The 16,022-nt window shown below is 33.7% G+C and overlaps 1 protein-coding gene across 2 annotated transcripts; it reads right to left on the bottom strand.

Annotated features, from left to right (window-relative positions):
- Window positions 1–8,796: 8,796 nt before the first annotated feature.
- On the bottom strand, window positions 8,797–15,807 carry LOC126885686 (40S ribosomal protein S19-like). Of its 2 annotated transcripts, none has more exons than XM_050652394.1 (4): window positions 15,696–15,807; window positions 15,445–15,518; window positions 15,245–15,384; window positions 8,797–9,083 (listed from the first exon to the last, which is right to left on the bottom strand). In XM_050652394.1, the coding sequence occupies exons 2-4, from the start codon at window positions 15,513–15,515 to the stop codon at window positions 8,830–8,832; spliced, it is 465 nt and encodes a 154-aa protein (XP_050508351.1). In that variant the 5' UTR covers window positions 15,516–15,518; window positions 15,696–15,807; the 3' UTR covers window positions 8,797–8,829. The 2 variants fall into 2 exon arrangements, with proteins under 2 accessions (XP_050508351.1, XP_050508350.1); XM_050652393.1 differs by having other exon boundaries at window positions 15,749–15,772.
- Between the last annotated feature and the right edge of the window lie 215 nt (window positions 15,808–16,022).

Genomic DNA, 16,022 nt, shown 5'->3' with positions numbered 1-16,022 from the left:
CATACTTTTAAGGTAGACTAATTCTTCCATTTTTGGTAATGTCAGGTTATATGTGTAGCAGCCACGGCGTTTATAATCCAAAACTGTCTAACTTTAAGTGATGACACAAGTAAAGTAATACCTATTATCTCTCTCTTCTACAAATTTCAATTAGGATACACATCTCTTTTAGGAGCTAGAATTCTGTTTATGCTCCAATCCTATAATTAATTACTGAAAGAAATTGTTAACTCATTAGTTATAGGAAGACTATAAAATATATTAAATTGACTGACAGTGGAAGGCATGGCAATTATACATTCCCAATTTTGTATTTTTTAAGAATTTTGCTTTATTTTTTCTAGTCATTGTATTTGCACAAACAGTATGGAAATACAACAGGATTAATGTTTACCAATAAAGTTTTAAGATTGATATATTTCTTTTATTCATATCCTAAATAGATAATAATACATGGTCGTCTCAAAACAAGAACGGCGGCGAATAAGGCAAAACATCACTATAAACGATCACAACTTCGAAGTGGTTAAAGAATTTAAATATCTGGGAGCAACAATCACAAATGACAACAAATTAGAGCAAGAAGTTGAAACGAGAATAATGGCAGGAGATAGATCTTTCTTTGCAATGCAACATCTAATGAAGTCAAAACTTCTTTCACGAGGGGCAAAAATCCAGATATATAAGACCATAATACGACCAGCAGTCGCATATGGAAGCGAAACATGGACGCTAACAAAAAGAGAAGTAAATAAATTGCTGGTGTGGGAATGTAAAATCCTTCGAATGATATAAGGCATGGCCCTTGCAGAGACAGCGTGACAAACGAATGGAGGCGCAGATACAATAACGAGCTAGTCTCTATTCGGAAAAGAAAATCTAGTCAGATATATAAAGGCCAATAGATTCAGATGGGCAGGGCATGTGATACGTAGTAACGACAGTCGCCTTATAAACAATGTGTTCTGGGAAAGGCCAGATGGAAGGTCTGTAGAGCGGCCTAGAAAAAGGTGGAAAGATGCAGTCAAAGAGAAGATCTAGAGAAAATGGGAGTGCGACAATTGGAATTAGTGGCACTGGACCGACAAACATGGATGGCAATAGTAAACGCGGCAAAGACTCACGAAGAGTTGTAGCGCCATTGATGATGATGATGATAAATATAGATACCATTTTCCAGATGAACATAGTAAACTTCCTTTAATACGGTACATGCTGGATTATCAAATATTCCGGAATATGGGATACTGGGAAATATATTTAGGAATGGTCAAGACAATCTACTATAGAGATAAAATGGTCTAGCGTCAGAAAAAGAGCATGGACAGACAACGTTGATATGACTTGCAAAAGAGAAACCGAATACCGAAGATTCCCTAGATGCTGGTATCAAAGTTGGACAACAGAATTCCAACTTAGTTTATAACTTTGAAAAATCAAGACATTGGGTCTATTGAATAAATAGAAGTATTTGCTTTTACAAGTATTTAATTATTTACTTATAGTAATTGAGTAATTTCTTTAATGCTTTATTTAATTACTATTAAGTAAATACTTAAATAATTGTAACTAAAAGCAAATACTTCTTTTTATTCAATAGACCCATTGTCATAAAATAAGAATTTAGATGGATTTTTCATAGATTCTTTAGATGGAAGATTATTCTTCTTTAAATGAGAAATTGAAGTACTTGAGAATGACTAAATAGATCAAAATTTTAGGTGTAAGTGAAACAAAAAGGTTGGAAAAGTTAAAAAATAGTTTAATTGCAACGTGCACAAACATTTGGAGGGTTGCAAGGAATGAAACTCCCATAAATTTTTTATGTAAACATAAAAAAGAAGCTGTATCTCGATAAAAACTGGCTTGTCAAAAAATACTAAGAGGCGAAAAAGTTTTAAAAATAGTGTGTTTAACTTGACCCGCAATAATAATTTAATTGGAACGTACACACAAGTTTGAGGGGGGTTTAAGGGAATAAAACCCCATAAAATTTTTATGGGGTGTACAAATTTCAGTTGTTTTTTAAAGATGTTCCTGCTATAAGAATGCCACATTTCAATAGAAAATCTCAATCTTCAATAAAGAGTTTTCAATATCATAACTTTTTTTGTGTGTACTATCGTATATAGGCAAGTGAGGTTCAATCAACCTATTTTTGACCCCAGAATCTGTGGTATAATTTATGACCAATCTTTTCGGGCACCATGTATTATAAGAAGGCAATATCACCAGGAATTTCACGTTCCAGTAAAATGAAACTGCAGAAAACGGAATGGACAAATTCTATGAAGCATTACAGGAAATAGCCGGTTTGAAGGCAAAAAAAGGAAGGCTCAGGATGAGATGGTTGGATGACGACCTGAAAACCATGAATATAAGACAATAATAAGGAGAAGCCAAAAAAATTCCGCCTAGAAATAAATGAAGAAAAGACGAAGTATATGGTGCTAGGCAACACAGAAAGAGAACCTGTAGATATGCTAAAGTTAACAGCGTTCGATGGAAAAGAATATAAATTTAAACGAGTAAATCACTTTACATATCTAGGTGCCATTATAGATGAAAAAGGACACGAGCAAAACGAACTAAAGCACAGGATAGCTAAAGGTAACCGAAAGGTCTGCAGTTTAAAAAAATTATTAAAGTCAAATTACGTATCAAGAAAGACGAAAATTAGAATATACCAAACTGTAATAAGAGCAACAGTCACTTACGGATGTGAAACAAGGGTACTAAACAAAACAGAAGAAGAAATGATAGAGAGATGGGAACGCAAGGTACTGAGGACTATTTTCGGGGGAAAAATACGGCAGATGGTTGGCAAAGAAGAACTAATCAAGAATTGAGGATGCTTTACAAGGAACCAACTATAACAAGATACACAAAGGCACAAAGAATCAGGTGGGCAGGTCATGTCGAGAGGATGGATAGGTCAAGAATGCCAAAGAAGATACTACTAAGAAGACCAGTTGGGACAAGGAGAAGAGGTAGACCAAGAAAAAGATGGCACGAAAAGTTTCAAGAAGATATAGGATCGATGGAAATTACAGACTGGAAAGAGAAAGCGAAAAACAGGATACAGGGGAGAAACATAGTGCAACAATTTTTACATAGACATTAAATCAAATTATATAACAAATATAAGACATTAGTACATATTGTCATTTGTATTATGTAAAATTGTTATTGTTAAGTTGTACAGTCCTAGGCCTCCAAGGCCTGTAGAGCAGGTTAAATAAAATAAAATAAGGAGAAGCATACGAGGAGATCTGAATGGAAGGACATAGCCAAACAGGCAAAGACCCATCCAGGGTTATGATTGCAAAAGAAGATTAGAGGAAATAATTGATCAAATAGAAAAATTCACAGCTTATGACCAAGAATGATGAGAATTTAAGAACAGATGAATGGAGTCAGAACAAGAAATGTTACAATAGAAATCGGTTAAGAATGATGACAAACAATTTCAAAATAGGAAATATTTCCTGGGGTCCAAATTCGAATGATATAATCTGTCATACACTTACTATCCCATTGCAGTGTGCAAGGTGATGTAAGGCAGGACTTCACTGGTCAAATGAGGTTTGAACCAGAAGAGATCCTAAAACTACCAATAAGAAAACTGTTTGCCTTCGTTGAGGCCACAGGACTTATTAGAGTTTAAGAAGAAAAGGGTTTGGTACATGGGTCTTATGACCAAGTGCCAGAGACTAAAGAGTCTCGCCCGAGTTAAGAAGAAGAGAAGATGGCGGAATAAAGATGTTACAAGAAATCTTACATGATTGTGAGGTATTAGATCACAGGCGGCACTTAAAAACTCCAAAAATATATGGTACCGATCCACTAGACCTGTATAATAAGCTGGTATGGGGTTCCAGAATCCTGGAATGGAAGATGTACAATAAGCCAATTGGCTGCAGTATGAGCAGTTGAGAACAGGCTACTCACAGGCTAAATGAAAACTAGTAACAAAATAAGAAAATAAACAACATGGAAATAAATTTGGACTAAATAATTCATACTAAAACGAGGGAGAAAACATCTCATCAACAAAGATGAGCAAGATAAACATTCAGAGAAATTGAGAGCTTTACTGAATATTAAAATTAGAAAAGAAAGTGGTGCAAATATGGATCCAGAAATGATGAAAGCATCGTTGCCTGGAAAGACACTATAGATATATGGGATTATTCACGGTAGAGAGAGACCGGTATGCTTGTAAATAAATCAAAATGTGTACCCCGACGCGCATGATGTCACCTACGAAGCAACAGTACAGGTTCCAGATGTAGGAACCACCCGTGTCCCGGTTGATCTATTTGTGTATCGTACGGTAGATGAACTGTTTTTACAAAGCCTCTCGTTTCGATCTTTTTCTATTATTTAAGTCTGTTTTGTTCAGTTTTTATGTACTAACAAAGACATGCCGGGTTGTGCCGTAGCTAATTGTAAGAATTATAATCGGGTGACGAAAGGATCAAACATAAAATACTTTCGATTTCCTCAAAATGAAGAGTTTGTAAAGCAATGGGTGGTTGCATGTCGGCGCCAAGATGAAATAAATTTGAAAAATGGTGAGTACTTATTTATTGTTATATATATTCAATGTAGGTATCCCATGATTCATATTTTTTCTTTTATTAAGGCGTACCAAAAAAACTATTGTGACATAAATATACATTTTTTTTGTAGCATGCATATGTTCCAAACATTTTGATGCTGACTCTTTTGAAATTCCTCTACGACATAAATTGCTGAAATATACCTACAAAACTAGTAGATACTTAAAACCTGATGCTGTGCCTACTTTACAACTACCAGGTTATCACGACTCCAATTTACAAAATCAAGTAGAAAGAGTTGCAGGACTGAAGAAGAGAAGACAACATAAGGATGTAGAGGACATGTTAAGAGCAAGTACCTCTTGCATTTTAAATCCAATACAGATATCAGATAACGATGTTAATATGGAAACTGAAACAAGTAATCCCACAACGTTACCTGTAGCTGAAACAGAAAAGTAAGTGTACCTACTTTATACTGACCCATTTATCAAAAGCAGTGAGTGAGATGTAATAGTATGTTATTCAACGAGCATGTAATGATGGCTATTACTCACGGTGATGTAGTCATAATTGAACAGAGTGAGTAATAGCCATTACATGCAAGTAGAATACTATACTTTTTCTATGACCTTTTTTTTTATTTTAATTTAAAAAAATATAATTATCAACTACTCGAGATTAAAATTATAATCATTTAATACAACATAACGTTTTTAAAGTAAACGCAATATAAGTTCTTTTGAATAGACACAACAACATAGCGCTAATGTCACTGTCACTGAAAATGATAAACGTCAAAATTTTTGTTGTTCTGAAGCTATTTTCTTGTGGCATTTTTGCAATTAACTAGTTTTGATATATATATTATAATAGGTATATTATTATTAAAAGTGGCATGCACCACTTGAACCTAACTTCAGCCCGTGAGTAATGAACTACTACTCACGGGTAAAGTAATAGGTGTTATTATCTAGTCAAAAATAGTTAATAATTAGCATGTTATTAAACTGTCGTAGAAAAATTATTTTAATTATTTTCTATTAAACTTTTAAGGTATAGTCGATTCGCAAATCTGAGACACAACTATCTACACTACAATCACAATAAAGATGCAACAGAAATAAACAAGCACGAGGAACATCCCCAAATCATGATTTGGGAGTGCTCCTCGAACATTGAACGTGTTTTGGTTTGTTTATATATAGTGCATTTTTATTGTGATTGTAGTGTAGACAGTTGTGTCTCAGATTAGCGAATCGACTATAATTGGGTAATTGTTTCAGAGCAAGTCAAATTGAAATAAAGATATTGAAGGAGAAAATAATGCTTCTAGAAAAGAATAATTTAGAACTGAATGAAAACTTTCAGAAGATAGAAGAAAAAATAACCTTGAAATATAAAAACATCTTAGCCAAAGTTTTTACACCGGGACAGATAAAAAAACTAATAGGTACAGAAAAAAAAAGAATCTGGTGGTCACCAGAGGATATTGCATCAGCAATATCTTTGCGTAGTGTCAGCCCAAAAGCCTATCGCTATCTGAGGGTCAACAATTACCCTTTACCTGCATTGTCTACCCTAAGACGCTGGGTATCAAGTTTTGACGTAAATCAGGGCATTTTAACGAGCGTTATAACGTTAATGAAAAAGAAATCTCTGGACTTTACTGAAACTGATAGAATCTGTGTACTCAGCTTTGATGAAGTTTATATTTCCAACAAAATCGAGATCGATAAAAAAAATGAACAGATCATAGGACCTCACAGATCTTGTCAAACTATTATGGTGCGTGGTTTGCTTTCAAACTGGAAACAACCAATTTACTACAAATTTGATCAGCCAATGCAAAAAAATATTATTGAGCAAATAGTATCTGAATTGTTCAGAGCAAATTTTATTGTAGTAGCGATCACCAGTGACATGGGTACTGGAAATACTGCCCTTTGGTCTCAGCTGAGTGTTGGATATGACAAAAATTGTTTTATTAACCACCCCTGTGATAAATCGTTAAATATTTTTGTTTTTGCAGATCCTCCGCATTTGATTAAACTTGCTCGAAATCATATAATTGATAATGGTTTTGTCATTGACGATAAAATAATCAACAAGGATTACTTTGAAGCGCTACTAAATATATCAACTTCAGAATTGACAATTGCGCATAAATTGACACTACATGATCTCTGCTTAAAAGGTTCTATGAGGCAAAGAGTCAGGCCTGCAGTTCAATTATTGTCAAATTCTGTAGCAAAAGCTATTAGCTATGCTGGAGAAAATGGAATTATGCCAAAGGATAGCTATTGGAAAGAAGCTTCTGTTGTTGTTCAGCTATTTAATGATTGGTTTGATCTGTTAAATTCACGATCTAAGTTCGTTGCCAATTCTCCAACACGAAATGCATATGGTACAGATTTAGATAAGCATACACGTCTACTGGATGAAATGTCAGAAATGGTCAATTCAATGCGGGTTGGTAAACATAAAGGACTTATTCCATTTCAAAAAGGGATATTGCTTACTAATAGATCTCTGAAAGAGTTACTTCCTTACCTACAAGCAAAATACAACGTTGACTATATTTTTACTTCGAAGCTGAATCAGGACGTGCTAGAGAACTTTTTTTCTTATATTCGAGGAATGGGTGGTGCAAACGATCATCCTTCGCCAATAGATTTTAAATATAGATTAAGGTGGTATATTTTAGGAAAAAATTCGGCGGCGATCTTTACAGAATGTCGCAATACTATTGAAACTACTGAATCTTGCGTAAGTAACAGCTCAATAGAAAGTCCTCAATTGCTAAGCAATATTTCGGCATCAGAAGATATTTGCTTGACACAAAAAATGCTGTCTAATTTGATAGAAAAAACTGAAGGTTCGAAAAAATCTCAGTCTGAAGAGGACAAAATACTTCAAACTAAATTTATAGAAGCTCACTACTTGGAGGAGGATTATATAACTGACGATGACATTTTGAAAGTCGCAGAAAATTATGAGGTGAAAGAAAAAATTCATCGGGACTCTTTGAGGTATGTTGCTGGTTTTGTGGCATACAAATTCAAACATAAATATAGTTTAGGAAACCCTACAAAAACCTATGAGACACATATGGAACCAGATTGGCTACAGACAGTCTCAAGAGGTTCTCTTCTGTACCCAAACGAAGAATTGTGGGAAGCTGCACTAAAAATGGAATCACTGTTTTGTACAATCCATGGAAGCTCTTTGTCAAAAAAAACTAAAATCTTTCAAGAGCTGGCACAGAAAACTTTTGCTCAACTTGTGAATACCACGATACCATTTGAGGTACTTCTATGCCTCAGTAGGACACGTATATATATGATTAAGAGAAATGAACAGAAAGATTAGTTTGAGTAACTATCAAAGAAAACTCGACAAAAAAATGTCAAAGTTTGTTAACTCTAAGAAATAAATTTTAATAATGTGCAATAAATCTTCATTATAAATTGTCGGCCGGATTCATTATTGGAACATTGTAAAGTAAGCTAACGTTGGAAAATGCCAATGAAAATTTGAAGATATTTTGTAACCTCTAATTATTGTAAACGTTAGTTAAGTAATTCGTAAAGTGTTTTTAATATTTAACCATTCTATCTACTTTGTTCAAAATACACGATTTTCGAAATATTCCAGTAATGAATCCGACCATCGAAATATGTATAAAATAGAATTCATTTACATGCTTATTAATTGAAAAAACATTATTATATTCCTACATTAATATGAATATACACACTTTATGCAACGGCGAAATGTCGAAAATAGTTGTTTTATTTTTCATTAATCAGAAAACCTATACCCAAAAAATGTTAAAAAATTGTAAACTACACACCTTATAAAATAAAGTACCAAATATTCATGCTTATATTTAATATTAACCGACTAACAGGGCAAGCGTTAGTGTTCTAATAGAAACTTTGCTTCGCACGTGACGTCACTCCTTCGCTAGATTGCGTATAGGCATACCGGTCTCTCTCTACCGTGGGATTATTGTTATTAATTAGTTAATCAGGAAGCACATTCAAACACCTTCTCCTCTACATTCAATATAAATTAAGCTTTAATTGTTAGAACTGATCAGTTCTAAAAGAGAGGTACTACTAGTTGTGATAAAAAAGAAATTATAGATTCAAAAGATGCTACAGATTAAATGGGATTTTTTTAAAGATTTTTCTTGATGCTAGATGTTATACATAAAAACACAATATATCAAATAATTATTTTATTAAAACTTAATCATTTACAAAGTAAGCACACCGGAAGCCTTAAGAGCTTTACGTTCCTTAGCTTTAACCTGTGCAGCAATACGATCAAGATCTCTCCTACCTTGTTGGGTGATTTTCCTACCACCATCAGCAGATTTTTCAATCAACTTAACTGTTTCTAAACTTTGGAGAGCTTTACGGGCAATGCTTCCTGCTGATCTGCAGAAATGGGAGGGTTTCGTTCCATTGCGTTTGCGGGAACCGAAGATTTTTGTGACTGATCCTACACCTAAAAACAAAAATATAAAATAAATTAATAATTCAGTTTTAAGCAAAAATAAGTTACTTTTGTATAAAAAATCAAGAAACCAAGACGTAAGGAAAAGAACAGGTGCATTTATGTAGTCGAATGTATAGCCAAGCTGAAGTGGAATTGGGCAGGTCACGTAGCGAGACTAAAATACTCAAGATGGACAAGAAAACCAATTGACTGGCGCACAAGAGAAGACAAACGCAGCAGAGGATGGCCACCAACATGCTGGATGGTCGACATTACACTAATGTCCAAGAAATGGCAACGAGATGCACAGAACCAGAGAGTGGTGAAAAATGGAAGAGACCTCTGTCCAGCAGTGGATGGAAGAGGTCGCATGATGATAACGATGTATAAAAAATACTTCTTTAAATCAAAAGAAATAATGCTGTATTATAATCATGCAATAGTAATGCAGTAGACTCCCGTAAGTTCGGTCTCCGCTTAGTCCGGCCGGCTCTCTGAGCATTAGTCACACACTTTGCACATCCAAAATCATTAGAAAAGAAAATTCAGAAAAAAATTACTGACTTTTTTTAAGTGTTTAAGAAGCCAAACCACCAATGTGCAATAATATTTTTAAATTTTATTAGGCCCAGAGTTCTGTAAGTATTGTTTTATAGTACTTTTGTAACGGTCTATCTTTTTATATATGTTAAAAATATGTCAGAGTATTCCTCTGTGTTGTCTTCTACTTAATGTACAAGTGTTTTGTTTTTGTTAGATCCATACAAACAATAAATGGGCATTTTTTAGATAAGCATCGGTTAGTTCGGCCTAGGGTCCGGTCCCGAGGTGGCCGAACTTACGGGAGTCTACTGTAAGTGGTTTATTGTATTGTAGTTTACAAAAGCAAAAAAATCAATATAATACAGGTAATTTTAAATTTGGCTATTACATATTAAAAAAAATAAAGAGTAACATTCAAGTAGAACAAAGAATAACCATCAAACACAATGAAATTTTAATTAAAGTAACCAGTAATGCACAAAAAAGTATGTACAATGTACAACAAATAATCAAAACTACCTAATGTGATAGCAATTTCAACCAAACAAAGTAGAAAATGGGAAGTAGAAAAGATGTCCCTAAACAACTGACATCTTGCTTATAAAATATTGACATGGAAAGATAAATGGAAAATTGGACTTAGATCATGTGTAGTCTATGGTGTATGCATAAATACAAAATGTTATAGTTCTAAGTAGTGATAGGGTGCTCGAATACCAATAATCAACAAGTATTCGATTTCCGAAAGTGCTTGAGATATCTCAAGAACTTAAAAAACCAAAGTATTTGAATACTAGTTGACGAAGCAGTTGTTAGTTTATTAAGTTACTCATACGATCTGGGTCATGGTACTTGAATATCAGCAGCTATTGTGGATAACAATATAAGTGGACAAGTTAGTTTTATAATCAAATATTTTTTGAGGTCAAATAATAATATACTAGCGTAAATGAATATTTCAGATACAAAAAACTGAGAATATGGCTACATAACTGATTATTTTTAATAGCATCCAACAAAGAAAACTTATTTTCAAGATCACCAAAACGACCAATTAAGCCTATCGCATTTCTGCGAATATATTTCAGTAAGTGTGAGAGTTATTAATGAATGTGAACATTAAACAAATCAGAAATTAAAGAATTTAAAACAGTATTTATTTTTTAAATCAACTTTAGTTGGGTCTGGGTACTCCAAAAAGTTCTCAATTCTAGAAGTTCTCGATCCTTGAAAGTATTCGATTCTGCTCATCACTAGTTCTAAGAAGAAATAAAAAAGATGACACCCTTTTACCAAAAACTCTTCTATACCTTATGTATACAAAGATACTCCCAATACAAACTAAATAAGAATCTTTTTGACAATACAGTGGAACCCCGTTAACTCGGATTAATCAGGACTGCGGCCGATCCGGGTTATCGAAAATTCGGGTTAGCTGGAGAAAATGGTAAAAATTATTAAAATATGGTATGCTTACAGATAAACTCCGTTATAATTGGCACACAGACACTTGTAAACCACGTTCGCGTTCCACACATACAAAGCGTCGTCGAGAGTCTCATTTTTAGCTTTCTTAGCTTTGCACCGATTGTCCAAACTGTCTTTTGTTATCATTTTGAAACAAAAACAACATTTTAAGTTTTATTGCCATTACGTAGACAAAAAATCACGCAAACACAAAATCTGAATATATTTATGAACGATTACAGAACGGAACGAACAATGCGACTTTACTACACACAATACCGTCTCGCAACGAGAACGAACTTATGTTATTTAATAAGAGTGAAGACTAAGACCATTGTTTGAAAAATAATTTTTTAATAGTCTTTTCTAAACAATGCTAAAACAGTTTCAAGTAAATAAAGGATACTACAGATGCCTGTTGGTTTCGATAACAGGACAATGAGCGTTGTCTGCCATGCCATGAGTCATTTTTACTAAGGTATATTATGTATTAAATTACACAAATACGCATTATCTCTCATCGTATAATGTGTTTGACATTGAAAATTGAAACGAATGAACTACATAGGAATTCGCTAAAGCGACAAATTTTTACGAAGAAAGTTTATTATGATAAATAAAATTAGCCTGAAAAATATAAGATATTATAGTATTCGAACAATATGTTTATAAGGAAAGATAAAAGAAAATATTTTAAGATGTTGAAAAGAAATTGGAAAATCCAGCATAAAGGACATACATTTTTATTGTTGTAATGTTTGTCTGATAAATATCGGTCCGGGTTAGCCGGACTTCCGGGTTATCGGGGGCCGACTTATCGGGGTTCCACTGTATTGCCAATCATCGGCCATAAATTATCTGACTTTTTTGTGTCATTTCCAATTTATTTGAAGATAATTATGAGGTGACTGATTATTAAGATAATAAGACATTATATTTGGAAGATGGCAAGTGTGTGCATATGTTTTTATTGTGACCGGGAGGTTAAACCAAAGCAAATTTCCATTGAGTGTATCACTTGTTGCTCATGGGTCCATAAGGGATGCACGGGTTTGACTAAAAGTGAATATGAAAAAATCTGTGCTGACTTTCGCAAAACTAAATCGCATAACTGGGAATGTAAAGTATGCAAAGAGACGGTGGTGAAGAGATTATCTTTGAATTCTGCTTCAAATAGCCGGAAAAATTCGGTATCAAAAGAAAGTGCTGACAATGGAAAACAGGTGCCCAATGCTGATTTTTCAAGTCTACTGTGCAATACTGTGGATGCTGTAGAGAGTGAAACTGCAATCAAGGATGAAATAAATAATTTATTAAAGAGAAGTACCACTACCAATAAAGATGTACTAGTAGTTATTGTTCACATAATTAACCTATTGTTAAATCAGAGGACTGAAGTGCAGGCAACAATAGATACAATTAAAGCGTCTGTAAAATCTAATGAGGCGAAAGTTGAAACTTTAGAAAAGAAACTTGAAGGGTTACAAGAAAAAATTGAAATCATGTGTGGAAATGGAAGTGAAGAGATAAGAAATCAAAGTGTATCTATTATCAAAGATGAGCAAGATATGTTCCTGGAATTAGAAGATAGAAGTAGTCGATCTAAAAATATACTAATCTATAATGTTGATGACAAGGCAAATATTCGAGAAGTACTAACGAAACTGGAGGTTGGAGCAACTGAGTTTAAGGTTTTGAGGGTAGGACGTGGTAATAGCAGTAGTGACAGGCCAAGACCACTTAAGATAATTTTTCAAAATAATACCAGTGATTGCATGTCTTAAAAACAAACATAAGTTGAAGCCATCGAGCATAAATCAGATCTTACTCAAATGCAACGATATCATCTCAAGAAATTATATGAAGAACTTGATAGGCGTAGAAGAAATGGTGAATCAAACTTGGCAATTCGATACAAGAATGGTAACCCGTTTATTTCAAAGGTAAAAGAACAAAACCACCAGAATCCAAAAAACTCCCAAATGCGAACATAAGTATGAATAGTCTATCACTTTACTACCAAAATGTGCGTGGTCTGCGTATGAAGCTAAAGGACATATATTTGACATCCTGTTCAGCTACATATGATGTTATTTTCCTAACGGAGAGTTGGCTTGGTCCTGAAATTAAAAGTAATGAAGTTTTCTGTGATTTATATACCGTATACTATCGGGACCGTGATCATAGTTCCAGCGAGAAATCAAGAGGAGGTGGAGTGTTAATTGCAGTTAGAAGTGATATCAGTTCTTGTCTAGTGGAAATTGCCAGTTCAAATGTAGAACAGGTTTTTGCTGGAATTACTATTAATTGCATTAAATATGTTTTTGGCTGTGTCTACATTCCGTCCAGATCTAGATTGGATGTTTATTCCAATCACATTGATACTGTAAAACTAATTATGAATAAGTATAAAGATTCTAAACTAGTATTATTTGGGGATTATAATCTACCAAATCTGATATGGGACGGTGAGACGACTTCTAAAAATATAAGTAATGATACTGAAATTTTGTTTTGTGACGAGTTCAATTTTTTAGGATTAGGTCAATATAATTATTTTAAAAACCAGTATGACTCAATTCTTGATCTGTGTTTCTCTGATACTTATTTAAATCTAAAAAAAAGCGGAAGCTTTAATGACGTGTGACAGGTATCATCCCTCACTTGAAACATTAATATTATTTGATAATCAATATATCAGTTTGGAAACTAATATTTATTATAACTTTCACAAGGCGGATTATGGTGCCTTGAATAATTATTTGCTTCAGATCAATTGGATTGAGTTGTACTGTTTAGAGGATGTAAATGACATTTTAGATGCTTTTTATTCCATTATTTGGAACGCAATTGAGCTTTTTGTACCAAAGATATCTGTAAAAAGGTCGAATTTTCCTGTTTGGTTCTCATCTGAACTTAAGAGTAAAGTCATTGCCAAAAAGATTGCGCATAAAAAATATAAAACCACAAATAAGTATCACCACTATATTGAATTTAAAAATTTGAGAGATGAATGCCCATCACTCACTGAGCAGCCTTACAATGCTTACGTTTCAAAGATGGAAGTGAGAATAAATGAGAACGCTGGTGACTTTTGGAAGTTCATCAAAAATAAAACCAACGGACATGGTGCTCTCCCTGGCTCTATGTTTCTAGGTGAGGAAAGTGAGAATGACAAACAAAAACTAACAAGAGTTGTTTGCGAAACAGTTTGGTACTGTATCTCTTTTAATGGTAAATCTCTGGATAACCTGGAGAGTAATGAAATTTTCTCACAACAGCTGGAGGTGGAAATTAGTAACCTCGAAGTCAGTTTTGACAATTTACTGAATGTGTTGTTGTCATTAAATGTCTTTAAAGGGGTTGGCCCTGATTTGATACCGAATTTGTTCCTAAGAGAAAGTGCAGTGTCCTTGTGTGAACCATTAGTATATGTTCTTAATAAATCTCTCAACCCTAGGTGACCCTAAAAAAAGTTTTTAGCCTCTCTTACAAAACTCATGAAAAAGCAGATATAGTCGGTTCGCTAAACTCAGACGCAACTGGCTAGATATTTTAGTCGATAATTTTTTAGTTTTTTGCCAGTTTTGCAAAATTACTAACTACAGTGGAACCTCGATAAGTCGGATTAATCGGGACCGCGGCCGATCCGGGTTATCGAAAAGCCGGGTTAGCCGGAGAATATGGTAAAAATTAATAAAATACATATAAAGAATAAACAAATACACATTATAATTGCAAAAACATGAAATACATATGCACAGTACATCTAAATTACGTACAGGTGTATACAGTATTGTTTATTTATTGGTAAAAAACTCAGTCAAACTGTAAAAATGGTTGCTTTGTCTGATGAAAATCGGTCCGGGTTAGCCGGACTTACGGGTTATCGGAGGCCGACTTATCGGGGTTCCACTGTATTTAGAAATTATTTTTTGCCAATTTTACTAAAAGATCTAGAAAGTTGCGTCTGAGTTTAGCGAACAGACTATAGGAGGTATTGTCACATCAGGGACGATATTTCAATTTAAATCTGAATAGGAAAATATGAATGTTTATATGTTAATAAAGATTAAGTTCTATGAATAAAAATTTCCTAATCCCCAAAAAAACCATTATAAAGCAGACAAAAAGTCTTATTAATGTTTAAATGTACTAACCTACAGGAGACCTGATGTAAATGTGCCTAGCAATAGCAGCACATCTGACATAGTACCAGTCGGGATCGTAGGGAGCTAATTCCTTAGCTCTGGATGTTTTGACGAGATCAACCCATTCTGGAACACGTAGTTTTCCAGTTCTACAAAAATTTTAATGCGTTTTGAACATGACCTTAAAATGTAGTATGTGTTTTACTTACTTTTTCAAGAAGGAGGAGAAAGCCTTCACAAATTTATGTTGATCAACGTCTTTTAAGGTTACAGACGGCATTTTCTGAAAAACAAAATTGAAAGTTATTAGATGTTAGCCCTAGAGTACAAGCACCATGTGGTGGAGGGATCAGAACCTTCTTTCCCAAAATTAAAAAAAGACATAAAGCTCAGAAATTGACTGAATATAAAAGACAAGTTTTAAAAGAGAAATAATATAGATTTTAAATTGAAAAAATACCTGTAGTTAGATAAATTTTATAATAAAATTTAAGAATAAACACTTTAGCTAACCTGTAGCTGTCACACGTCGGCGGAAAAGGAAACAAAAGTGACAGATGAGTGACAGCAACTACTACTTTTTTGAACAATGCAGCCAACATTGAGATTTAAAAAATACGATGGTGACACGAAATTACTATTCTAATTAGTTGTTGTGGTTAGTTAATAGTAATTACACCAGAAATTTATTTTATTTAATTATTATAATAATTTTTAATCACTTCTTAATATATTATAATCAATTATTGTATAAAAAATATTTCTGGGCAGTCACGAAGTTGTCAGT

This window comes from Diabrotica virgifera, chromosome 5, assembly GCF_917563875.1.
Source record: "Diabrotica virgifera virgifera chromosome 5, PGI_DIABVI_V3a".
NCBI classification, from domain to species: domain Eukaryota; kingdom Metazoa; phylum Arthropoda; class Insecta; order Coleoptera; family Chrysomelidae; genus Diabrotica; species Diabrotica virgifera.
This window is presented reverse-complemented; position numbering and strand designations above follow the sequence as displayed.

Excerpts from the sequence above, each read along its gene's own strand:
- LOC126885686 (XM_050652394.1), bottom strand. The coding sequence starts at position 15,515 with ATGCCGTCTGTAACCTTAAAAGACGTTGATCAACATAAATTTGTGAAG. Across the intron at positions 15,385-15,444 it reads TTCTCCTCCTTCTTGAAAAA|AACTGGAAAACTACGTGTTC; the intron begins GTAAGTAAAACA and ends AAATTTTTGTAG. Across the intron at positions 9,084-15,244 it reads TTACATCAGGTCTCCTGTAG|GTGTAGGATCAGTCACAAAA; the intron begins GTTAGTACATTT and ends TTTTGTTTTTAG.